This window comes from Ambystoma mexicanum, chromosome 12 (genome assembly GCF_040938575.1).
Source record: "Ambystoma mexicanum isolate Mex_15411 chromosome 12, UKY_AmexF1_1, whole genome shotgun sequence".
Taxonomy (NCBI): Eukaryota; Metazoa; Chordata; class Amphibia; order Caudata; family Ambystomatidae; genus Ambystoma; species Ambystoma mexicanum.
Window position 1 is genome coordinate 166,671,900 of NC_090936.1, and position 26,777 is coordinate 166,698,676.

A 26,777-nucleotide genomic window follows, 5' to 3' on the forward strand; every position below is an offset into this window, starting at 1 on the left:
TACCACTGCACAGTATATAGACACTCCCTTGACACTGTTTGACCTATTTTTCATGTGCTTATGTTTCAGATGATACCACATGGGCCCAATAGGAGTTCTTTTCACCCTAACCGTGATCATTGATCCCAAGCAGCAATGGAGTACACCCGAGACAAAGGCTAGGAGCCTGACCTGGGAAAGAAACACGGACTGAGGAGCATGAGACAGGGGAAATCAGGAGTAGAATCTCCTAGAGTCCGGATTGTTTATGTACAGACTACCTGTTGTGATAGGCTGCAAAGTAGCCTATCTTTTGGTAATTGCATACTCCCTTGCTCTTTTCCTAAACTCTTCTACAATGCTCTTTTACAAAGCATTTCAGCACCTATTTAAGAAAGGTTACAACAGCATTATTAGCGCTGTTGAAACCTTCCTTAAATTGGTGGTGCATGCTGTGTTCCTCCTCCCTTGTCACACATGTGAATGCCTTGCCCGAGGGTAATTCAGCACTTGGCCTAGATACAGATGTTGTGATGGGCCTTTGTATCCTTGGGTGACACACGTTTCAACCTTATAGCCTGTGAGTCACTTCTTGCACATTTGTTTTTTGTTTCCTATTGTGAATATGTATAAAAGAAAATTTGCACCTGGGAAGGGTGCTCACCCAATCGGGTGGCTGTGTACCACCCACTGTTTCCAGTCACCCGAGGCCCTTCCCCGGGTGGTGCCATGTTGATTGTGGGGAGGCAACAGAGAGGCTCTCCCTGTTGCCTCCCCACTTCCCCACCCTCACCCATCCCAAAACAAAACCTTTCTCTTACCCAACCCCCCCCCTCCCAATTTATTAGCTGGATCGCAGCTTTGTGCTCCATCCCGGCACTCCTAATGCCTTTGGCCACTGCAGACATGGAAAAGGGACTTCAGACCTCATTACAAGGTTGCGAGTAGACTGCTGGTAGTGCCAGTAGGCCACCGGTAGTACGGGCGGCATATCAGCAACTTCAGCTTACCCGTTTCCGCAGCCCGATATCCCGGTAACACTGGGATATTACAGGTGGTGGGAGAACAGAAAGTTCCCAATCCAGAGGAGTCGCAAGGGAACAGTGAAGCACCGGCACCGTTTTTAACAGTGCCGGTGCTTCTGTGATTTATCTGCTGGTAGGGATCTGAAATACTGGCAGGTCAGACATGCCGGAAGTTCACAGCCCCAACAGGCAGACTCAGAGTGAGCTGGTCTGGCAAAGGGGCCCGGTAACATTGTTACCGGCACCTTATTTTTGGACCGGCTCACTTGTAATGCGGGCCATAGTTCCTTTTCCTATGGTGACGGCCATCTTGTTTTTATTTATTTGTTACGGTAGATTAGGTCTTCACAATACGCGCGCAGCCCAACTCCTGTACAAAAGAAAGTAATCCATTTGCACCCTGGTTGAACCCGGGTGTGGCAATGGCTATCACCCCCTGTTGGGGGGCAGACATAGCTGATAACAGCTTACAGCCACCGCTGCCTTGCTTGGGGGTGATTGCTATTATCAGTGCACCACACCACATTGTGGCACTAAATACAAATGTAGGAAGATTTAGTGAGACCCTGTTTGTTTCCTTTTATACAGTCCTGAAGTAGCTACATTGCTAGTGTACGGGTACAGACACTCAACTTTGAAAACAGACCAGACCTACAAGGTGGGTCTGAACAACTTAAACATTGGTTTAAATGTGCAATGAGGCTTTTTCAAACAGATTGGCTAAGTTGTACAAGTTAAAAGGAAAAGAGCATTGGCCGTCTATTAGGGGATACATTTAAGTAGCAAGTTGAAAGATGGCAGAACTATGTGTTTGCATCACTTTTGGGTCACGTGTATGCATCTTTCACACTTTTAAACACTAGGGGGTCAATTGTCAATTTATGCCTTTTTTTTACTCATGCTAATTAATTTCTTTTTTTAGTTACTGTACACTGATGATGTTGTTGGATTGCCACAGTACTAAAGGGGAGTTCACCTACTGCATTTAACCAGCTTTGCAGTTGTTATTGATTGTTATTGATAGTTTTTTAGTATAGCGCCTATACACCCATGTGTTTCAAAGCGCTTCAAGGCAAGGGAGGGAGCCAGGGAAAATACAATGACATTCTTACAAGGCCTTGAGACATTAAGAATGTGAAATTAAATATACTACTAGGCCTGACGAAATTTCAGATAGTGCAATAGCTTTTGACAATGATAAGGAGGAGAGGGAGGGAGGGCGAGGTAGGAGATGAGACAGACAAGCGTCTATTGTACTAGGCCTGACATCATTTCTGGTAGTACTGGAGATTGACAAAAGGTGAGGGGGACATAACAAGCGACTATCATACTAGGCCTGACGACATTTCTGGTAGTGCTGGAGATTGATAAACGTGAGGGAGGACAGTGGGGACATAACAAGCGACTATCGTACTAGGCCTGATGACATTTCTGGTAGTGCAGGAGATTGACAAAAGGTGAGGGAGACGAGGGTCAGAATAGAGGAACAAAAGAAGCGACTATCGTACTAGGCCTGATGACATTTCTGGTAGTGCTGGAGATTTGACAGAATGTGAGGGGTGGGGGTAGGAAATAAACAAGCGACTATCGTACTAGGCCTGACGACAATTCTGATAGAGTAAGTGCGTAGAATATAGTGAGGGAGGGGGGAAAAGACAGGGAGGGGAAGAGAAGACTGCGAAGCAGTGAAAGTGGTGAAAGAGAAGAAGAAGCAAAGTCTTCAAAATACAGTGTTATAGAGCACATAAGAAAGTGGAGAGAGCCCATCAAGTTGCAGAGGTCAATACTGAACATTTAATGTTGCAAGAGATCAGCAAGTGCAAGCCAGGATTCAAGTCATAGATGGGCATAACATGATTCAAGGTCACCATGATTACGTGATGCTTAAGGAAGTCCTGCATGAGAATGACGAGATTCGAGATGGGTGAACCAACATGAGTCCAAAAAGTCAAATCAAAGCATCAGGAACAAGGCGATGATGGTGTCACCATAATGTGTCAATACAAACTCTCACAAGGTTGTGGATTAACAACTTGCATGGAGTCATTCCTGTTTATTTTGGATGCAAATGCAAGTCCTAAGTAGTTTTAATGAGTGTGTTCAAAGCTGTTCAATGCATTCAATGCAGGGAAATTGATAGAGGACACAACAGCAAAGTCATTTTAAAATAAGACTTCCCTTCAACACATTCATGGCCCTATAATACTAGAAAAAATACTAGAGAGAAGCAATATTAAAATGTGAAAAAGTGGTCTGTACCATACACCACAATGAAGCAAAGAACATTATTAATGTTTATAATCAGAATTCTGATTTTCATATCCAATAAACAGAACAGGGGGCAGGTGCCAGCAAATGGATCCAGTAGATACAGCCAATTATACGCATTTGCCACTGACTTTTTCCCAAATACTGTCATCACAGCTTTAGGCACAGATATCAAGACACCAAAGCTCATCATACCTTCCAGATGGACAATTAATAACCACTGTGAAATATTATTTAAGTCGTATTGTTCACAGAATATCGGAATGCAGTTTCAGTTAGTGCAATTAATTAACCTGCCCATTTATTGCTCAGCATGGGAGTTGTTAGGTAGCCATGATGTGATCTTCATGGTTGGTGGAACCCAGGTGAAGGAAGGGGGTACCCAACAACTGGCTACTGTTATGTAATGCGGCTGCTTTGATGGCAGATGTTGACATCCATGAGAGGCGGGACATTCTATTGCAAGGTGACTGTTCTTGATGGGTGTTCTCAGAACTTGGATGTTACTTTAGGTGAGGGACAGAAGATTCGCACCCTGACCGTCTACTGCAAGGTGACTACTGAAAGTAGTCACTAGGAGTGTCACTGGCAGAACACCAAACAAAATACAAATATACAGTACACCAGAACACAAAGTAAAAGTGCATTCTTCGTTATGGTGCTGCATGGACAGTCAATAGAAATATTTCAGAACATTTAATCCATACACAGTGCTTCTATTCCTTTTCTGTATTCCTAGTGGCAGTGTGTTTGTGGTTAAAGAGGAGAAATGATTTAGGTTTGAAATTATACCTGCTGTTTAGGAATACGATGTAACCATTTTATAGAAACACCAAAGAAGATTTGTTAGTTGTTGTTCTGTATTAATTCCTCAAGAGAAGAGTTTAGCCAAACAAATCTAAACATGCAAAAACATAAAAACATTCAGAAATAGACATACTGAGCATTTGCAACAAGCTGTCAAACAATGCATGTCTGGTTAGAATGAGGAAGAGAAAACAATACAAATGTTCAATGGAGAAATGGTATTTTCAAGTAAAGTGATTGGAAGAGGAGTACAATAAAAAATAAAAGGATCACTGGGCATCTAGCAACAACTGAATTTGGTTGTGATAAGTAGACACCTACTAAAAAAACTATCGCGAGAGAATTGTATCAGCTGCATATGCTTTGTTTTCTAGGCGACAAGCTGGGGTACCCGGTGTTGCCCGTGTCCTGATCGAGTGGTGTCTAATGTTCTCCAGAGGATGTTGCTCTTGTCCACTTGTCGACAAGTCTTGCTTCAGTTTGCTCTGGTGTCTCATGTGCCCTGGAGGATGGTGCTCTTTTCCTTTGGTCGGAAAGTCGTGCTGCTGTTTGTTGTTGTGTTTCAGAAGCTCTTGATATTGATTTTCACTTTGCATCAGATGGAGCTTTTCCAAGTTCGTCTTTTTGTGCGGCATGTTTCAGTCACTCAATGGCTTCAGCACATTTGAGAAAATGTCCCAAAAAGATTGATTGATTGTGCTCTCTTCTCTGAATGAACTTAAGTAAACTGAAACCTTGCCATTTGGAGTGGCGTGATAACACTTTTTTTTAAATTCCCTTTAATTCCCTTTAAAAATGCTTTAATAAACACTTTCGAACTGTGTACAGTAGTAATACATTTCAAAGGAATAACCAACACATCGAACGTTTTGCTTCAGGCACTTTTCCAAATGTTGCCTCCTTCTAGACCCTACTGTAGTGAATCGGGGTGAGTATCAGTAAATGAGGGTATGTACGGAGTGGATTTTTGCCTCCAAACATAGACTACGATCTTGCCCCAGACAAAAGAGGAATCCCTGTAAAATTTGGTAGATGTGGGTTCAACAGTGTGGATTTGTATAGCCGAACAAACATACACACACACATAAATACAGCTTTATATATAAAGATGTTTGCCGACAAAACAGTGGTGCAGTGATGGATGGGACAACCATTTAGTGCAAAAAAACAGCAATGTGCACATGTCCCTCTCAACTACAGGATGTAAAATCCTTATCTGAAAAAGTTAGATTGAGGTAAACATTCTTAGGTTAAAGGATGCGTGGAAAGAAGTTACAATGATTCTTTTTTAAGGACTACATAGATTTTGTCTTTGCAGGAACTTCACAGATGTCAGTCCTTGAATTTCTTTATTGACACTATTGTGCTGCTATTCTAGGGGAACCAATGCTCTGCTAAGCCAAAGGCTGGAAGTGAGTATCTGATTTAGCTAATTTGAGATTCATTAAAGGGGAAGAATGACTCACAAAACAATGGAAAACTGGGGAAAACTAGTCTTCAGAATGAGATATAGGCATTCGTTTTTTTAGTTATTGGGCATTTGTATGGCACCTGTACAGCAGAAAGTGTATTTGGGGCTATGTGCGTAGGCGTGTCCTTAACGATGGGTGAGGAGATGTGGATATAAGACCAGATGATGCAGGGGAGGTAGAAACATGAGCCAGGGACAAGGACAGTAGAGCATGATATAGGAAGGGGATAGTGGAGGTAGTGCTATGTTGTAGGATGAAGGGATAAGGAATAAGTGCCATTGAGCTTTTGTAGAGAGGTAGGGGGAGAGGAGAACGGGGAGACGTGGTAGCGAAGAATGCTATGCAAGTGGTTCTTGGAAAAGGAGGCGAGCTAGGAGGTTGGATTTAAATAGACATAGAGTAGGAGTAATGTGGGGAGGGAGAGACAGAGCATTCCAGAGTAAGGGAGTGAGGTGAGGACAAGAGCAGAAATTAGAGGGAGCACCAGAGGCACAAGAAGTGCCAAGCAAGTTAGCTGATGATGATTGTAGGCAGCCAGGGAAATAGTTTATCTAGTAAGGTTATATTTATCCAAGGGCTTCATAGATGAAAGTTATTTTCAGACTTTACAGAAAACCTATCAAGATGGCCAAATTCATGTATACAGATGAAGGCACATGAAAGTACTGTGGTTGCAGAAGAAGCATGCAAAGCCACATGATGAGGAATTGTAATAAGCTGTTTCAATTGTGGAGGAATTATATATTTTGTTAACTTTATTTTCAATCATTTGGCAAAGTATATATGACATTAAAATTATACAAATTGTAGGCAAAAGGTAAACAGTAATCACCCAATGTCAACATGATATCACAATATGCAATACTACAGGATTATTAGATAACTTAATACCAATGACTCAACATTAGATGTGCTCTAGATTGCCTTTATGAGCCAATCGGTAAGCGTGATAATGTGTCCATATGTCTGTGGTCCGGTTGGCCATAGACAGCAGTGAAATATACAACTCCTCATGATTATTAGCACGATTCAAATCATTTAGACAGTTTTCCAAAGGAGGGGGATTTGGCTGTTTTCAGAGAATAAGGATTGCACTCTTAGCAAGCAGAAAGCAGAGACGTAAAAATGTAGACATTACATTGGGCATTTTATTGTATCCGCCAAATAGACGCCATAGGGGATTCATGGGTACCACACTCCCAAGCTGCATGGATAATTCAGCGCAAACCTTGGCCCAATAGTTTGTCAGAGTGGGACAAATTCAGATCATATGTGTATAGTATGAGTAAAGCCCTAGTGCGAAATGCATCCTGTGTAGTATTTTAAAGTTTATCAGTCTAAGTGTAGTGTTCAAGGATACTGCTTTAATGAGCGTGCATCATTTGCTTCCATATTCAGCAACTTGGCCAATATATCACGAGCATCAGAGGGAGATAGACTGACATTTAGCTGAACCATTCAAAACGTAGATATAAAGTAATGGATTAAATTGGTAAAGAAATTCGTACACGGATGCATAATTGGTTCCATAGGAAACCCAGCCCATTTAGGCTTGATAGCAGAGTGTAAGCACACATATTGTAAAGATGCCATGGCGCCCTTGCCTATTCTATCTTGTATTTTGGGGAGGGTAACAAACAGGCCATCGATATACAAATTGCTCAACGTCTCCAATCCGGTCTTTTCCCAGTTGTTTTCTACAGTCACTTCTAGAGAGGGAGGTATATCCTGTATGTTTTAGCTAGGGATATCCCGATGGTATACTTCTGGTAACGGCACACGTTTCATAATCCTTTTCCAGGCTGCCAACAAGGTTTGAAGCAATCAAAGAATCAAGCATGAGCGTAACATATATTTATGAGGGCAGATTTCAAGTTCATAGCAACAGCAGCATTCCACTCTAGCTGAGCATGTGCGACAAATCCATCAAACCCATACCAGTATGAAACAAAGCCATATTGAGCCACTTGCTGATATAGTTCAAAATCCGGGACCTGCAAACCCCCACATTGTGTATGGACTAGTCATATTCATAAATGTCCTACATGCCAGACCTGGGCTCCATAAGAATTGCAGCAATTCCTTGTGTAGGTTCTCAAAAAAGGAATGATTAAGTAAGGTAGGGATGTTCAGGAAGTAATATAGCAGTTTGACCAGTACAATCATTTTTAGGAGCGCTATCCTCCCCATTAGTAAGATGGTAGTTTGGCCCCCTGCAGAGTTTAAGATATAGATTATTTAAATAGGAGCCCAAGTTATAAGAGTGTAGGGTGGAGCTCTCTCGCGACACCTCCACGCCTAAGTACTTGATTGATTGGGGAGCCCAGTTCAATCTAGTTCTGATTCTAGTGGGTTTTGTATTGCACGTGAGTGAAGGGATTTGGTCCAATTTATTGACAAACCTGAATGTTCACAAAATCGGGCAGTGTCTAACATTATCAGTGCCATATTAGTTTCAGGATCTCCGAAATACACAAAAACATCATCAGCATATAGAAAAATGTGTCGCATGCATCGCCGGCTATGTTTGTGTCCCATGAAATCTGCTGGAGATTCAATAATAATGCCGAAGACTACAGGAGAAAGTGTGCAGTCTTGTCGGTTTCCCATTTCCAATTAAAATGACACTAATATGGCCTCACCTACATTTATCTTAGCCGCTGGATGGGTATATAGCAATTTAATATAATAAATAAAGTAGTTACCGAATCTGTAGCCCTCCATCACATCGAACAAAAAATCCCAAGACACTGAGTCAAATGACTTCTCGTCATCCAGCACGACAGCAACAGTGGACATTTTAGGATGTATTTGACACAGGTTGTTGTACAGACGCCTCAGGTTCAATATTGTAGAGCATCCATGAATAAATCCTGATTGATCCGCATGAATTAGGTTCACATCAGCCGCATTAATGGAGTTTCTAGGACACTGGCAAACATCTTTGTATCTACGTTCTGCAATGATAACGGTGTATATGATCCTCGATCGACTAATGGGCTATTGGTGCTTAAGTGAAAGTGTAATAATAGCCTCACAACGAGATGTTGGAAGTTTGTCCACGACAGAGATTCCTTCCAGGCCAGAAGTAAGTTGGAGTTTAGGAGGGAATTGTAATTTTTTTATAAAATTCCACACAAAGGCCATGGGACCCTAACACTTTATTTCTTGGAAGACTTTGAGTGGGGTATGAAGTTTAGCTCTAGGTTCTTCTGATTTTGGAGAGTTTAAGAGCTGCATAGTTTCAGCTCTCGATTTATTGCACCGCGGAACATACAGAGTCTTATGGTATTGTAGAAAAGCATCAAGTGTTGTGTTTAACTGCCAGCTCATTTCCAGATAATACTTAACTTTCAATGAGCCTAGCTAGAGGTCTGCTTGGTCAGCCAGCCTCCCTATATCTCGTAGCCATTACAGAAACAACAAAATACTGTTTTTCTCTGTTGGCAATGGTGAAAAAAGTATCTAATTTGTTTATGATACCTAACAGGTCAGCAAGATATTGAGACACTGTGTATTGTAGTTCAAGCAATTTCATTTTCAATTCAGAGTCTAAGTTCTTTGCATTTGTTGCGGAGAATACCAAATTCCATAGACATGTGATTCCGCGTATGTAAACTATGAATACCTGCAACAGTGTTCCCACCTCTGCCACTGAGACGACATTTAGATCAAAGAACATTTTGATATGATCAGAAATGCTGGACTAAAAAACCAGGTCCAGAAGTACATCTGGTTTAAACCTCAATGGCATTCTTCTCATGAGAGAAGTCCCTGAATCCAGATTCAACAAAATAGGGTAGTGATCTGACAATGTGCGATCCACAATATTGCATGATTTTACTAGCCCCACAAGTGTCTTAGATATAAGCCAATAGTCGATATGGACCACATGCCATGGACCAACTAATAGTCTCTAATATCAAGATGAAGGCACCTCCAAGCATCAATCCATTTTCTGTCAGACATACCAAATAAGATCACCTGGGCCGATTTGGGTAAGGGTTTTATGTATCGAGATAGTGTGGTCCTCAGAGGTGTTCATTATCGTATTTAGATCCCTAGGCATATTATGTGTGGCGTGGCCATTTTCTAGCAAAGTGAAATTACATGTGTATAAATGCCAGAGCCATCGGCATTGGGACCCTACAAGTTTACAATTAGATCTAAACTCCAACACAATCCATGCAAATAAAGTATCTTCCCAATGGGTCACCAATCAACGACATATGTTTGAAATGCACTGGTTTGTGCAACAGTGTGAGCACCCCTATGGACTAGGACAATTCATCAGTGTAATTTCTTAATTTCCTAATTTTTGGGCAAAAGATTCATTAACCCATTTGGTAGCATGGTTCTCCTGCAATAGGACAATTTACACTTTATATTGCTCAATATATGCCAGGATCTTATGCACTTTTATTGGGTTATTCAACTAGCACACATTCCAGTTTAGGAAGGTTAGATTGGTTCACATATTGTGAACCTGTGATTATTATACATAAAGACATGTTTCCTGGGATACATTGGATTCTCACTGCTCATATATTGGCAATGCATTTGACATACACTTGTAAGTTGGTCCAGTGGATATTAAACTATGAAACATCCAAAACGTACCCTGCTCCCTCACCACAACCACAACCATTTAGTGGATCTCTTAAACAATGAAAAATAAACCATTACAAATATTGCAGACTTACATCTGTTGCTTGGGTGTAACTAAGTCAGATAATGCAGCCATTCGGATAACAAAGAATAAATGCCTGCACTTATTGATTGATTGGTTATTTAGCATGCATATATACACAAGTGTTTCAAGGCGCAACCAGGCAAGGGAACAGGAACAAGGGAAGACATGACAAACGATCTTACTAGGCTTAGTGTCATATAGATAGTGCAAGTGCGCAACAAGAAGTGCAGCGGAGAGGGTACAGGGGGAAGTGCAACCAGAGCAGAAGTTCTCTGAATTAAGTGCAAGGAAGGCTGGGACTATGGAGAGCAACCCAGCCACATAGTGCTAGGTAAGCCAGGCGGCAGTGCAAGGTGGGCCAGGTGGCAGGGGAACTGGTCAGTGGGGTGTGAGGGACTGGTGCCCTGAAAGATTCAAAGGACACCAAACAGCCAGTCAACAGACGGAGGAAGGCACAAGGCTAAGTTAGCAGGGGAAAGGGAGCGGGAAAGAGGAGGAGAAAAGAAAGGTCTTGAGGAGCTTACGAAACTTAAGGAGATCCGGCTCAAGGTGGAGAGGGGGCAGGGAGTCTATTCCAGAGGGAGGCACCTGCAGTGGAGAGAGATCTACCCCCCATTCTCTGCTTGGAGAAACGACTGACCAGCAGAGAATTAGAGGTAGACGAGCGGAGGGCTATAGAAGGAAGGTATTTAGGATGAGAGAGTTGATGATAGTGAGGCCACAGCCCCAGAAAGCTTTGTGGATGATGCAGAGTGTCTTGAACTTGATCCTTGCAGCCAGCGGGAGCCAGTGGAGGGATTTCAGGGCCAGAGAGATGCAGTCCTTGGGCTTGAGGACAAGGATAAATCTTGCAGTCTTTTCTGAATGAGTTGAAGAGGGCGAAGAATAGAGCTGGGCAGGTTGAGAAAGAGGCTGTTGCAGTAGTCCAGCCTAGAGTGAACCAGAGGTCTGGAGACAGTGAGTTTCTGGGGGAAGGTGAGAAAGAGAAAATGCCTCAGAGGAGGTGCAGCTGCAAATGTGCCTTCTTGGCAAGGTCCGTGATACAGGAAGAGAAGGAGAGAGTGGAGTCAAAGATGACCCCAAGGTTTTTTGCCTCACAAGAGGGGGCAGGGAGAGGGCTCAAGGAGGGCGGCCAGAGTAACAGAGGAAAAGTGAGTCAGTGGTCCCAATGAGAAGGATCTCCGTCTTAGTGGCATTAAGGCAGAGATCGTTAGAGGTGCACCATGCGTGAATAGCGGATAGACAGTTTGGGATGAGCAAGGAGGAGAAGGAGGCCGAGGGTAGCCTGAAAGAGAGATGCGTGTCACCAGCACAACACTGAAAGTTAGAGGAAAAGGTAGAGACCAGGAGGGCCAAAGGGCCAGATAGACATTGAAGAGCCAGGGTGAGAGGATAGCACCCTTGGAAACTCCACATGTGGACAGAGAGGTGGTGGAGAGAAAGGACCCAAACTGAACCTGGAAGGGTCGGTCCAAAAGGAAGGTCAGCCACGCCAACACCTGATCCGTGATGCTCAGGGTCTCTCGGAGATGATTGATCAGGATGGTGTGGTTGACCATGTCAAATGCAGAGGAAAGGTCAAGGAGAATGAGGACAGAGGGAAACCTGGAGTCAATGTTAGAGAGCAGATCTTCACGGATGTTCAGGAAAGCAGTTTCCGTGTATCTGGCTGCTCTGTGGCCAGACGGATGCCATTGAGACAACCAATAGATTCAGTGTGGAGGGTTAGCTGGGAGATTGCCAACTTTTCCAGGAGTTTGCCCAGGAAAGGGGTGACAGAGATCAGGCGAGAGTTTTCCAGAATGGAGGGGTCGGCAGAAGGCTTATTTAGTAAATGGTGCACAAGGGAGTTCTTGAAAAGAGAGGGGAAAGAACCAGTGGTGAAGGAGCGATTACAGAAATTGGCCAAGGCTGGAGCGAAAGAAACAATGTAGTCCTTAATGGTTCTGGAGGAGCAGGGGGTCACCTGTTTGGATGACACTTTCATAGACCAGACTTGTCTAGAAACAACATCAGGTGTTACAGGAGAGAGGGAGGAGAGGAGGGGAGGGGGTGGCAAAGGAGGGCCTGAGAGAGGCAGAGGGAGAGGGAGGATAAGAAGAGGGGAGTGCAGACAGGATGTCCTGAGTTTTAGTGGTGAAATGAGAAGTCAGAGCCTTGCAGGGGGCGTGGGTGGGTGGTGAAGAGGTAGATACTGCAGTAGGATTGGCCAGCTCCTTGCAGATTTTGAAAAGTTGGTTGTCGTGTTAGAGGCCGCAGAGATGAAGGCTTGAATATGGACCCACTTCTTAGAGAAGATAGAGAGTCTGTATTGCCTTTGGAGCAGGCGTCAAGCCAGTTTGTCAGAGGGTGCGCCCAATGCCCTCCACTTCCGCTCAGCTATTCTGCACTTACGTTTCAGAGCGGCCAGATCGCAGTTGTACCAAGAGTTGCACTTGGTGGCAGGCTTCAGGTTGATCCTCATGACAGGGGCAAGAATATCCAGAGTGTTATAGATAGAAAGGTGTAGGTTGGAAAGGGGTGTCTCAGAATGGGAGTTGGCCACAGGGGTAGGTGGGGGGGGAGATGGTGGAAAAAAGATGGCCACTGACACTCGCTTCATAGGTCGAATGACCATGAAGAAAGGTGGCAGAGCTGGGTGGGGCTTTGCCAAAGGGACAGGATGCTTCAAGTGAGTGGAAAGAAGGAAGTGGTCAGTCCAAGAGAGACGGGTAGTAAGGGGATTAGAAAGGAGGATGTCTGAAGTGATGAGAACATCCAAGAATGGATTTGGAAGTTAAGAGTTTGTACATTCCCAAAGGTCTCAGATTCCGTGGGATCCAAGGCATATACATAAGGGGTCCATCTGTAACCCGTTCCTCCAAGTGTTGCCATCCTTTGGAAGAGTTAGGGTCCACCCAATCCCTAAGGACTCTCAGTTGGGATGCTTACGAATATCCATATCGTATAGATGCACACCTTGGTAGTCTTATGATGTTAAGTTCAAGATATATACAAAGGGTTAAGGACAAGTTGGGTGCAGACGAGGAAACAACGCTGACACAGAGTTGGAGAACTGAAAAATATCAGTTACTCCCGTCCCCTGCACATCTTGTTGCTGAATATCAGCCAATAATTTGTCAAAAATTTGAAAACAATATGTAAAGAAATGGTAATCGTTGTAACATTCTACAAGATGCACATTTTCAAAGGTCGGTAATGACACTATTCAGTGATAGGTTCTTTGTCCAAGTCTTCTTTTATATTCATAAATTAGCAGCACAACAAGTTTCGGGATGATAACTCCCTTCATCAGGTGAAGTTCAAAGGTTCTATAATGTGATAAATGTAACAAGCAAACTGTCAATTGCAAATGACTCAAAGTAAGTGCATTATATATACAAAGAACAACTATATGGTAATTAATTCAATTTATCAGGGCAATGGTGTTTTAGGCATAGATTTGGTAAATACGTTCAATCTTGCCTGTCGCTTACCAGACCCAGGGTCATTCTGCAAAAATCAAACAGCACTTTCAGTGGCGAAGCAGTGCAGCCCAATAGTAGCAAAAGGTTTGATGGTGTTTACTAATATGATATGCTGAATCAATAAATGTGTGCTCCCAAATGCATTTAACCAGGTAAGCATTGCTCAGTAGTGAAGGTGTACTACTTGTGAACAGGACTAATGTACTCACCCTGGTTGTTGTACCGAAATAGAAGCGAGGTCCTGAAGTAGATTCAGTATTCGTTGTGCAACCAGTAGGACACTGTGGTTGCACAACTATTTTCTGTGAGTGAATATGTGCCCAGCAACTCACAGCACCAGCATTGCAGTATCGGCCACTTTACAAGTTAAGTGGGGCTCAGAGGTGCGATGTCTAGATAAGCCTTGTAGTGAACTTGCACCCTGTGCACCTCCGCTGGGTTTTTCAAATTCAAGGACCTAGGGCACTGCACAATTCATGGTTTTTCTCCAACAACCACACAGAGGAGTGGAAGAGTGGATACGCTGGCAGCAAAGAATCTCACAATCTACCCGCTCCCCGGAAGCCCAGAAGCCCTTGCAGAAACAGAAGGCAGCTCCAGCAGTCAGAAATTGACACGCAGCAGCCAATGGCCGAATGGAGAAAGGGTGAGGGAGTAAGCTCACCTCAACAGCTGGTTTACACGCTAGCCCACCAGAGCGTAGCCTCAGCGACACGCTGCCCACCAAAACTTGCTTTTAAATTATTTTTTTTAGTTCTTGTATTTAGCCAAAAATTTGACTTTTCACAGAAATACATATAAAAACAACAAAAAAAAGAAAAATCCACAATATAAAAAAGCAAGCATAGTGAAAGAAAAAAAAGTCAACACATGCTTAAACTAGAAGTAGAAACAAGGAGAAATTAAAAAACAATAATTTCATCTTATCCAATTTAGTTTTACAAAACTCAATTCATTCAAGATTCATAAACGTACCAAAGATAAAAAGATTTCATTCCCAGCAGTTAATCTAAACCAGAAGTCATCAGAGTTCAACCGTTCGATATTATGTATAAAATATGCAAAATACCTAAGAAGCTGATTTGCTCTAGCGCAAACTAACAGGTGTTTCAGATCTTGCGTCACCCTCTCACCACACAGTCCACAAAAGCACTCTTGATGTGCCTCTTTCTTCCGAACTCTCTATACTTCTTTAGTGAGAGTTAGGTTAAGATAGAGTCTCAGAAGTTCCGATCTCCACCTTGGATCAGGAAAGCACTGTAGGTAAGGTAATACAATTCTCTTGGTTTGTCAAGAATGGCAAAAACCTTAAAAGACTCAATTCCACTAAACTTAGTTTTCAACACGATCCAGTCCATTCTCATAAGTTCCAGTCTAACCTTCATAATATTCACCCATAGTTAATTTTCTGATAGATCAGAGTCCATGAGAATTCTACATACATCTTGTTTCATGACATTAAGGTAGTCATAAGCGCCCTGATTTAGATGAGCACCTATATAGACATAAAGCAAGAATCCTCCAGTCCAAATAGGCACTAAGAGACTGAAGGCCAAGCTCATAACAAAGACGGGCCATCGGGAGAGACAATGGAAGACCTAAAACCTTCTTCAATATACGTCCCTTCAATCTCACCCAGTTTAGCTGACGGGCACAAGGATTAACTTCCATCCCATACAATATTATTGGAATTACTTTCCCCTGACAGGTAAGAAAAAAGAGCCCATTCTCCCGTTAAATTTGTGAGTTTTTTTTCAATGGATTGCAAAAAGCCATGACCGTCGACTTTGCAGGTTTTATGACCAGATTGTTCACGCCCACATATTTCTCAAGAGCAGTGATCATGCGCTGGAGGCCTACGGGGGTATAGTCTGAAAAGACTATGGGCCTCATTACACGGTAGGCGGTGAGCAATGGCGCTATTAGCGCCATGGCTCATGCCGGTAAAATACCGGCACCGCCTTGGTGGAAAGGGGATTTACCGCCCCATTCCAAGGTTGGAGGGGCAGTAAATTCCCCTTCCACCATTGCCCTTCCCCATTCCCATTTCTGCCCCATAGGGCTCTATGGGAATGGGGAAGGCGCTAATTACGGCACCGCAATTTTGCGGTGCCGTAATTAGCTCCGAGGTCCCTTTGCAGGTTGGATTTTAACGCCTGCAAAAAGCAGGCGTTAAATCCCCCAACCCGCAAAAGGACCTCGTAGTAAGGCGGTAAGGATTTACCGGTACCGGTATTTTACCGGTACCGGTAAATCCTTACCGCCATCCGTGTAATGAGGCCCTATATCATACGCGTAGGCCAACCAGTTAATGTTGCAATCTCCAATGCAAGGACTAACAAGAGCATGGGGTAGGAGAGCTTCAGCTAGATCGGCCAGGTAAAGATTAAAAAGGCACAGGGCCGATATACAGCTCTACCTCACACCTTTCACAGTTGAGATCTGCATAGGTAAGTGCCCAGACATATCCAACCTGACCTGAATAGACGTGTTCTCATGGAGATAAATAATTATAGCTAGCAGGCCCTCTGGTAAACGCCAGCTTTTTAATTTGCACAACAGACGACCCCTGTTAACAGTGTTGAATGCTTTCGATAGATCAATCCATGCACTGTAGATTGTTGGGCTGTGCTGCTTTAAAGACCTGTCATTAACAATATTTACAATAAGACCATTCAATGTGGTGGTAAGACCCTTTGAAAACCCAATTTGATGTTTTGAGAGGATGCCAGTTCGATCCACCCATTTCTCCAATTCCATCAGGTTTATACCCGAAAAGATTTTACTTTCAGCATCAAGAAGAGTGATCGGACAGTAATTTACTGGATCCCTACGATCGCCCTTCCTATAGATCAGAAGGATTATAGCCCGGCTCCTAGAGTTCGGGCATCTTCTGACCCTCAAGATATTCCTGAACAGATGGAAAAGTATTTCCATCCAGGTACCTATGTCATTCTTAATGATGATATTTGTCAGCCTGTTAGGCCCAGGAGCCCTAAATCTAGGGGCACAAATGATTGAACATTCAATAGTTTAACTTTCTATGAGAAGTGCCAGTGTACATCATTCGATATAACATTGGTCACAAGATTAGGTTCCTTGAAAATATTTCCAAAACAGTTCAACCAATCATACCCTGAAACCACATTTGTCTGCAAAGAGCCTTGCGTAGATACTTGGCAGTTTATTATTCCCCAGACATTTTTTCTTTATCACATGTCACTGCCTCAAGCATCTTTTGCCCGTCCTGGTAGATATGCTTAAATCTATTATTCCTGGACCAATTTCGATACACGTTGCACAGTCCCTTTTTTAAAAAAAAGAAAGACAGAAACAGGAAGGTTATAATAATTCAGCGCACTAATAGATTTTCTCAGTGTTCCCTTCTGATTGCAAGGCTCCTCATCAAAATTGTGAGGAGGCCTACTAAACTTGGAACCAGTGTTGACTCTAGGCAGATCTAAATCCCACATAAATTCCATAAAGCCCGCGGGGGAGCAGAATCTTTCCAGATCATGGACCACATCAGAGAAGTGTTTCTTTCAATTTTGCATTTAGGGCTGAACCTCTCCATACAAAGCAAATTATACAATTATTAATATAATTGACAGTTAGGGTTTGATCAAATATTTCCACATTACGCTGATCACTCATTGCAAATGAGGCCTGTAGGGGGATGTGATCACTTGTTCCCAAGTCTACAATCTTAAAGATCATTAGGCATTTAAAGAGTTCAGGGGACACTGCCACATAATCGATAATGGAGCCCACATTCCCATTCCACCAAGTCATTGCCGGGATCAAGTCCCCCATTACATTTTTATTTGCGATTTGCAGATTCCATTGCCTCAAAAATGTGTTACAGGTTACCCCATTTCTTCTCCCAATAGAAATCATATTTGTCTTTGCTACGTTCTTTAATCAATGGGAGTTCAAGTCACCGGCCAGTATTAAATCATCACCACCAAATCTGGAATTAACATCAGTAAGCAGAGAAGAGAGTTCCTCCAAAAACACCATTAAGTTGGAATGGGTGGGGCTCCAATATATATTAACAATAACCATAGATCTGAATATCTTACCCCAAACTAGGGAGATTCTTGCAGCCACAATACCAGGGATCGTAGAGCTAATACATTCAGAGTTCAACAAGGAGGAATTACGTATTGCTATAAGGAGGTCGCCCAAGTGTCTCCCGCCATTAGGATGGTAGGCCAGTTGCTCAATAACCGTAAAGCCATCTACCTTAAAGCTCCTCTGAAACCAGGTATCCTGAAAAAGCCCCAGAACACGGTCATTGAAAATAAACGTATTCATCGCATTCACCGTAAAGGAGCTGGAGCCCTGCCGTGTATATCTCTGTGGACGCTGCTCATGGTAGAAATGTTCAGAGGAACACTGCTACGCCTTGATGAAGGAAGGATTAAATGGTGGGTGCACAGCTCCTGATTATGCAGCTGACATGTTTGGCTGCTTTACAGAACCCCCTCACTTTTGAGGCAATATTAGCTTGGATTCCTCTGGTTTTAGAATTCGGAGTTGTTAGATCACACCTATTGCTCAGCTTCTCTGTTTTTATAGAGCTGTGATTAAAGACAAACAACTAATACTCAAAGATTGGGAAACTAGTAGGGAGATATTAGTAGAGGACTGGCAGCCACATGAGCTGCCATATGAGGAAAAGTTGCATGTTAGTATGAAGACTCTTTGTGTCTTACTATGTGGGTGGAGCTTGATTTATATGTTTAGATGTGGGTGATTTTTTATTTTATTTTGTGTCTTCACTATTCCCATGATGTCTATGGCTTTTTGTTCTTATAATTAGTTGACTATATGATTATAGAAATGGTCAAAATGCACACGCTTTTTATGGTGGATGTTTGCCATTTAATTTAATTATTATTGTATTATTATTATTATTGGTAGTCAGCCAACCAAGTTTATTCTGGATAAAAAAGTAATAAACACTGTACAACAGAAAGATAAAAAATGCATAAAATATCCAGAAGTACTCTATTAAGTGTATATGACTAATTCTAATTTTTAGAGGTACCCTAAGGTAGGACAGCAAAGTCCATGCTACCAATGGTGTTTCAGCCAATAATATATAGTGCTTATCTGGTCTACATTGTATAAAATTCATATGTTTTTGTAAGGGAATTAATTTAGTCCTCCGAATCGTTGCATAGGCTGGAAAAAAAATGAAATAAATAATACATCTTTCATTAATGCATTGAAGAGTCAACAATATGTACCAGGTGCTAATGGAGATGATCATTCAGCTGTAACCGCTCTTAGACTGCTATTCAGGCATGGTGTGCTGCTAACGATCTCTGCCTTAATGCCAGTAAGACTGAGATCTTTTTCATTGGGATTCCAGCTTCCTCTTTCCGTTTCTGCTCTCTGGCCGCCATCCATGGGCCCCCTCCCCTCACCCTGTTTGTGAGGCAAAAAAACATGATGTCATCTTTGACTCCTCTCTCTCCTTTTCTACTCACATTGTGGACCTTGCCAAGAAGGCCCACTTTCAGCTGCACCTCCTCAGAGGCATTCTCCCTTTCCTCACCTTCCCCCAGAAACTCAATGTCTCCAGAGCTCTGGTCCTCTCTAGGCTGGACTACTGCAACAGCCTCTTCCTCAATCTGTCTAAATCCTTCCTTCGCCCCCTTCAAATAATCCACAATAGGACTGAAAGAGTTATCCTTGGCCTCAAGCCCAGGGACCACATCTCGCAAGTCCTAAAGTCCCTACACTGGCTCCCGTTTGTTGCAAGGATCAAGTTCAAGACCCTCTGCATCATCCACAATGCATTCTGGGTACTGGGAACCCATTACAACAAATTCTCTCTCACTAAATACCTCCCCAATAGAGCCCTTCGGTCTTCTAGCTCCAACTCTCTCCAGATCAGATGCTTTTCCAAGCAGAGAGTGGGGGGTAGATCCCTCTCTTCCGCAGGAGCCTCCCTCTGGAATGGCCTTGTTGCCGCTTTCAGGCTTGAGCTGGATCTCCTTAAGTTCCATAGGTTTTTCAAGACCCTCCTTTTCTCTACTTCCTTCCCTCTCCCCCTCCCCTGGAAACATCCCCCTCTGCTGCATTCTGACTGGCTGCCTGTTTCCTTCCGATTCATACAGGGCACTGGGGCCCTCCTCGGCCAGTGTAGCCCAGCATTTCGGTCTACCCTGACCCCCCATCTTTATTTGCACTTACCGGGCTCTCTCCACCTTACTAAACTGCACCCCTTCTGAGTCCATGCTGCCCCGTCATCACACTTAGCATGTGGACCTTCATTCCCTGCACTCCCTGCATTCCGCTGGCATTTGTCTACCTGGCCTGCCCTTAGCACTCGCCTATCCCAGGGGCCCTCTTCCCTCCCTCCTCCTCGCCCCTGCACTTGCATGCTCTTCACTCCAACCTGCACTTCTTTTCCCTCCTTAGCAATGGCGTGTTCCCCTCTGACCAGCACCTCCCCCCTCTGCGACTCCCATGCCCTTCTTGGTACTGCACTTGGACGATCTGAATGACACAAGGCCTAATAGGACCGTTTTTGTTATTCTTCATCCCTGCCATTTGCTGTATTGACGCATTATAAATACCCAGTAAATAAAATAAAACATACAATATAAGTAGGACATTAAATGGAGCTCTGGTAACAAGAAACCATTCAAGAATTAATCTAAACCACATAAGATAATTTGAAAAGCAATTTGTCATTAAGATATCATGAGAGTGATTGGAGTGTTTCATAATCTCTCTATCTTCTCTGTTTGAGGGTATTACATATTGCAATTTTTCCATAAGTGTAGAAACATATTGATCAAGAATGCATTTTGGGGTATTAAAGATGTAACTTGCATTAATCCCATGCATTAGCCATTTCATATAAGATATCCATGGAATTGACAAAAATGACCCTCTGATAATATAAAATGTGTCAACATAGAATGAGTTAAAGTTGCTCTTTTATTTATCCATATTCTAAGTCAAAGTGATATAGGTTAAATCTGCAGTTGATCTTTAAGAAGTGGCATGCCTAGTTTTGTGTGTACTGCAGAATTTGGGGTCAACAATAGAAGATCCAATATCTTCTTAAAGAAGGTATTTACGGGGATCTGTATAACCAACATATTTGAATAACCACAAAACCTAGTACCATATTTAGCAAAAGCTTTTGTTTTAAATTGATATACCTTTAACATAATGTGTATTGGATAGGACTTGTGGATCTTAGCACATCGCAATATCCCTCCAATTACTTGGAGCATTCTAAGCTTTGCAACACTAAAACTAGAAGAAAATGTTAAACTTGGGTAGTCATAAATCGGTCATCATCATTATCTCTTAACAGAAAACATAGGTAATCTATCTTCATTTTTTCCCTGACCTGTGTGACCTATCAACACTGCAGACTTTGACGCATGTATACTAGGATCCAGGTTATTAATGAACTCAGTATATGTATCAATTAAAATTTGCAGCGACCAGGGCAAGCAAAACCATATCATCAGCACATGCAAGCACCGGTATACGCCTGCCGCCAAAGTGAGGTACATCAGCATTAGAATGATTTAGAGTCAGTAAGCACATCCATATACAAAAGAAAAATGTCGAGGGGCTAATACACAACCCTGTATAACTCCAGAGTCTATAGGTAACCAGGATGTACAATGGCAATCCATTATTATTATTATTATTATTATTATTATTATTATTATTATTATTATTATATTTACAGTGCAAAACTAGCTTAGTAACAACAGAGTGTTGTGCAGGTCATAGAGCAAAACACTGGTAGCAAGAATTGAACAAGTCATTAAGTAAGCATTAATAATTATTACAGTACAATATACGGATGGGGGGTGTGCACAAAATAGCCAAAATCTAGGTTACAACATGGTTTTTCTGGAAGAGCCAGGTTTTCGGTTCTTTCCTAAACTGAATCAGACTTGGGGTAGTGGGAATTGTAGCATGAGAAGGACTGTGTCTTAGTTTTTCCATTGAGAGCCAGTCTAGTTTCAAGTCTTGTCATAGTCTTACTACGAGATGCCTCTGTGCCACCCAATGTTTTAGTTTGGCCATCAGTAGGCCGCATATCGGTGGTGGTTGCCAAGTAGGAGAGGCAAGAGGTTTAGAAGTAGATTGGGATGGGAAGCCAGTGTAGTTTGGGCAATGTGGTGGTAATGTGGTCACATGTCCTAGAGCCGGTGATGAGGCTCTAAGAATGGTGTTATGCACTACATTACTAGTGGCAATTTGTGTATTGATTACACTTATATCGTGTATATATATTAAAAGCAGAAAAGGCTTCTGTCTGAGACACTGGTGCAGTTGGCATGCCATGAGTATAACTGATGCTAACCTGTACTCCAGACTAAGTCAAATAAATCCTGTATATTTTATTTGAAAACCATTAATTATCCATTTGTTGTTGTGAGTGCAAGGTGGCAAAACGATAGAGGTTCGAATAAGACCATGCGTGTGTATGTTCAATTGTTTTTAAAACATGCATGTTAGACACCTAGCAAAAGAATTTCATGATCCTGCATTTCAAGGCTTATTTGTACTGTGTTGTTTTAATATACATGTTACTTTTACAAAGTCAAATTGGAACCATAAATATGCCCAGTCAAATGGCAAATATTAAACAACGAGTACAAAAACGTAGGCAATAATGTGTAAATAAACAGACATTGTTACCTTTTGGGCATCTTTGCTTATACGCAGGGCTATTGCTACTCCCAGAATAATACAACCAGATATCTGAAGAAAAAAAAATGTTGGGTTTTAAAGTCAGGTCACTATTATCCATTGCTACACTCAACACTTTAAGCAAAGTCACTATATTGTACATTCAGCAATATATACCATTTATGGTTGCATGTGCTTGCGTTAGTATATGTCTGCAATTAACTTAAACTTAAATACCACACATACCTTTTCTGGGAGCAGATTTCTTTTAATGAAGCATTGACCCTTATCACATGATTAATAATGTGTGTATAACATTTTGATCATGTATTCTTTTTATTTCTAGAAGAATCCTGAAACAATTTTGGTTAGGTCACGATGCATTGACCAATAAAGGCTGGTGGTTGGGTGAGGTTGTTGTGCAATTTGTTTGGATGTGGTACAGCAAATAGTAGGGCCAACTCACTGTGGCCCTTTTTCCCACATTTTTGGTGTAATTTGTATGGGGCAAGCCCTCTATATCCACTTTCTTGCCCCCGTCTCTTACAATTAAATATTTTAAAACATTTGCATAACCCTGCAATCCAATAAAAATGCAGCAGAAAAGAATTCAGCAAATCAGCTCTGAATTCAGGGAAATGGCTGTCGTTAATAAGGCCAGTACTGGATTGCTCTTGTAGAGTAAACATATAGGTCTGTTGAATAAGATAATATAACTGTATCAGTAGTAGCTACAATCCGGGAAGGATTATGTGAGCTTTGTTACTCTGACAATTTTGAGAATCAAATCTTTCTTCAGCTTGTTTCTGCTGTCAAAATATCATTTCTTTTCAGATTATTTCATTTGAATTTTAATATCAATTAATCATAATACTAAGGCGTAAATAACAATGAGACCAACATCAGACAAACACTGAATACACACTCAGAAAATTAACATTATTGTGCAAAACCTAACTCTACTGTGCAAACATATGCAATTGAATGCGCAAGGTAGCAATTTTAACCCAGTTTAGCAATGACGGGCAGTGCTGGATATCAACCCTGGGCCTGTATTTCCCATAAGGTGCCCTGTTATTCAACTGGCCAGATGGACAACAATTTGCGTGGCTGTGGCTAGTCTACTTTATAAAAGTTAATTATAAAGACTTTAATCGGGCTACCAACTCGAGTTTCGGCTATGCGGTTGATGGTAAACCATCGACCCAGCCTTCTTCAGGGCGAAGCACATATAAAAACCGACATATGTGATGACAGGACCTGAAATAAATGATACACGCAATGAGAACCCAGAATAAAGTTTCACATGGGCTGTAGTGTCTTTGTCACATCTATCCAATGTTGTACTGACCTTTATTTCAATTATCTTTGAGTGTGGAGTGATGACATATGTGACATCCCAACTGGGCCCCCTGTATGAGCAGGCGTGATCAGGCGTGATCACGCTCAAGCCCTCATCCTATGCCAAAACAAAGGACATCCATATTTATAATAACTAACTTTTGATCACTGCTCTCACTACTTATATTGTCTGTACATTGCAGAAGGCCCTGTGTCTATTGATAATCAATAACAATTATGCAGACATTGAAAACCACTGCTCACTTTTTTCCACCAAGTTCTTTCAAAATTGCTGCCATAAGCAGTTGCTTTTGTTTTTACAAAAAGAAAATCGACATCCTTTTAACTAATGCCCCAATCATTGCCCAGATTACAAGGATATCGACTGGTTGCAATGTACCTGAATTACGCAAGCCATTAGTCCAGAAAAGATGAGGACTGAACCCCTAGATCAGGATAAGTTCCAACAACATTAGCATTGCCCCCAGAGTACTACTTGTATGTTGTAAACGCAGCTGAAATAAATGGCACAGCATTAGGAGAGACTGCTCAGATCAAGGGAAGTCCAACAGCATTAGAACCAGCCTCAGGGTTTTAAATGGGGAATGGCTCACAGGCAAGGCACAAAACTGCCAGCAGCAGGGTGCATAGCATTGTCTACCACCAAAGCGACTTTAGAGTATGAACTGGGGTGTCTGACCCAGCCCTTTAAAACGAGGTAGCAATACTTTGAGATGGATATAGATGCAGAATATACTCAAACATCAATAATCAAACTGACTCAGGAAGTTGGCAAAGTGCGACTGTTTTAATGTCAATTATCTAAAAAGGGGAGTTACAAGGAACATAAATGAACTCACTCGGTCTTCACACTCAATGCACATCATTAAAAAAACAACTTTTATAGTAAAAACTCGTCATCATTGATGTCAATCTACATGGTAAACTACAAAAACCTACTTGGGACGGTGATAGGTTTACAGGGAACATCTAGGTATATGTTCCATACTTGTCAGGGAAGGTGATCGGGTCTCTAACAACAGATGGGGCAACTAAGCCTTCCTCTAGTGCAGGTCACTACAAACGTCAGTGAATACTTGACGTCCCATTGGTTATTCAAACTATAGGGCTCTCTATTACATGGCCCTCTATAATTGGTTGGCACCCTTGACCCCTCTGGAATATTCCACCTACGCAAGCAGCACGCAGGCTAACATCCAGGTGCTGGTGGGCTGGTCATAACTATAGCTTCCCACCAATTTGCCTGTCATCCCTCATCACCCTTGCAGTCTGCCAGTCAATTAAGGCTTTGAAGTTAGCCTTAAAAATGTTCTCTGAGCTGGAGAATATGAGGGAGTATAGGCATACTCTGTCTTCTTGGTTTCGATACAGCTCGTCCTAGAGTGTATTTTCATCTGACCATGTGACTGCAGACCATGTTTTCGAGTCTTTGTGTATTTAAAATACTATTAAATGATGAACCTCTGACGTCTTCAATGTTCTCGCTCCTCACCTAAAACAGGAGTTTTGTTCTTTTCACACATTCTGTAACCATTGCTTGAACATTCAGGCCTTTCTGGTCTTGGGCCAACCAAGCCTTTCTTTGATTCACCTCCATGGTTAAGTTTTCTATTTCTAACTGCGACACGCTGAAACCCTTTCTTGTCACTGGATCTAGCTCTGCTAAATGGAATCATCCATAGTCCATAGGTTTCCTATGTATGTACGTTGGCGCATCGCCGCAATCTATTCACTACATAGCCAGCCTTTAAGAATACTTTGTCTACTTGTGTTACTGCATCTGTACAATTGTAAACTGACTTGATATCTTCTTCATTATTTCTGTAGCATGAGCATCTTCATCTCGAGCCCGATATGTTGCGCATCTTTGGCACCTCCTCTTTAGAGTGCCTATATTTTCCAGCCTCCTGCCACTTCCTAGGTGCGTCAGCTCTGTTCTTCATGACGTCACCGATCTTCCCTTTTCTCAGTTTTCACACTTCTTCCGGGACTTCCTTCAAATGGCCATCATATTGTTGTGAATGCATGTATGGCTTCCAAAATGGGAATCTTACTTCCAAGATTCTCTTCGGTATAGGTATTCGAACTGGCATTGCACATGTTTCACACTATGGCTCCCTACATATAGGCAGCATGGGGGAGGAGCTTTGGGTGGGGGTACTTGGCTCCACCTCTACAAGTACTTCCACAAATACACAAACGACCCTCACAATCTATCAAATTCGACCCCGTTTGAACAGTGTGCTTCCAGAGCACCAACAGGTTTATTGCTGCCTGGAAAGTGGTGTGTTTTATGGATGCAAATGAGTTGAAAACACTTGAAAGCGCAACTTAATTTGCTCTAAAATGACTAGGAATCAAGAAACCTTTTCGGGCACGAAGAGAAAAGGTGATTTTCAAAGGAAACACCCTTGAGAACCCTTCCTAAAGACTAAGCATTGCTTTAAATTTCGAACATATTTTAACTAATTTGTACACATTTGCATTGCAGGAATCCCAAAACAACACTCTAGTAACACAATACACACTACTTCAATGTCAGTAACAAACTTTGACTTTGGGGCCTAATTATTTCAACCCCACTGTTGGTTGGATAAAAAGATTGCAATGTTATTACGTCTGAACTTAATAATCATTCCACAAAACCATTTATTAAATGAGTATGGAGACACTGCCTTTGGATACAAGAGTTGTGTTTGTATGCGTTCATATACACTATATTGTCTTTTTTGTTTTTGCACCTTTAAATAGTAGCTCACAACCATCTTTCCTGTAATGGGAATAAGGACCTGCCTGCCAAATGTGTTACTCCCTGGAAATAAGCTCTGTAAAGGGTCTCCTCTTTTCCTCTGGTCTGTGTGACGGTGCGCTACTGGTGTGATTGTCCTACCACCTTGTGATGAAGGTCTACACACAAAAGTTATAGGGTGCCTATATGGACGAGCAACACATTTGAATGGTGGGTGCTTTACTTTGCACTGGTCTTGTTTACTCTAAACTGGTTGTAACCTTGCACTTT

The 26,777-nt window shown here is 42.2% G+C and overlaps 1 protein-coding gene across 2 annotated transcripts in view; it reads right to left on the reverse strand.

Moving 5' to 3' along the window:
- TSPAN8 (tetraspanin 8) overlaps positions 1-26,777 on the reverse strand; it is a 663,429-nt gene that overhangs the window by 366,198 nt on the left and 270,454 nt on the right. For both annotated transcript variants that reach the window (XM_069627690.1, XM_069627689.1), the window contains exon 4: positions 22,406-22,468. In XM_069627690.1, the coding sequence (XP_069483791.1) occupies positions 22,406-22,468 (63 nt within the window). The remainder of the gene's footprint in view (positions 1-22,405; positions 22,469-26,777) is intronic.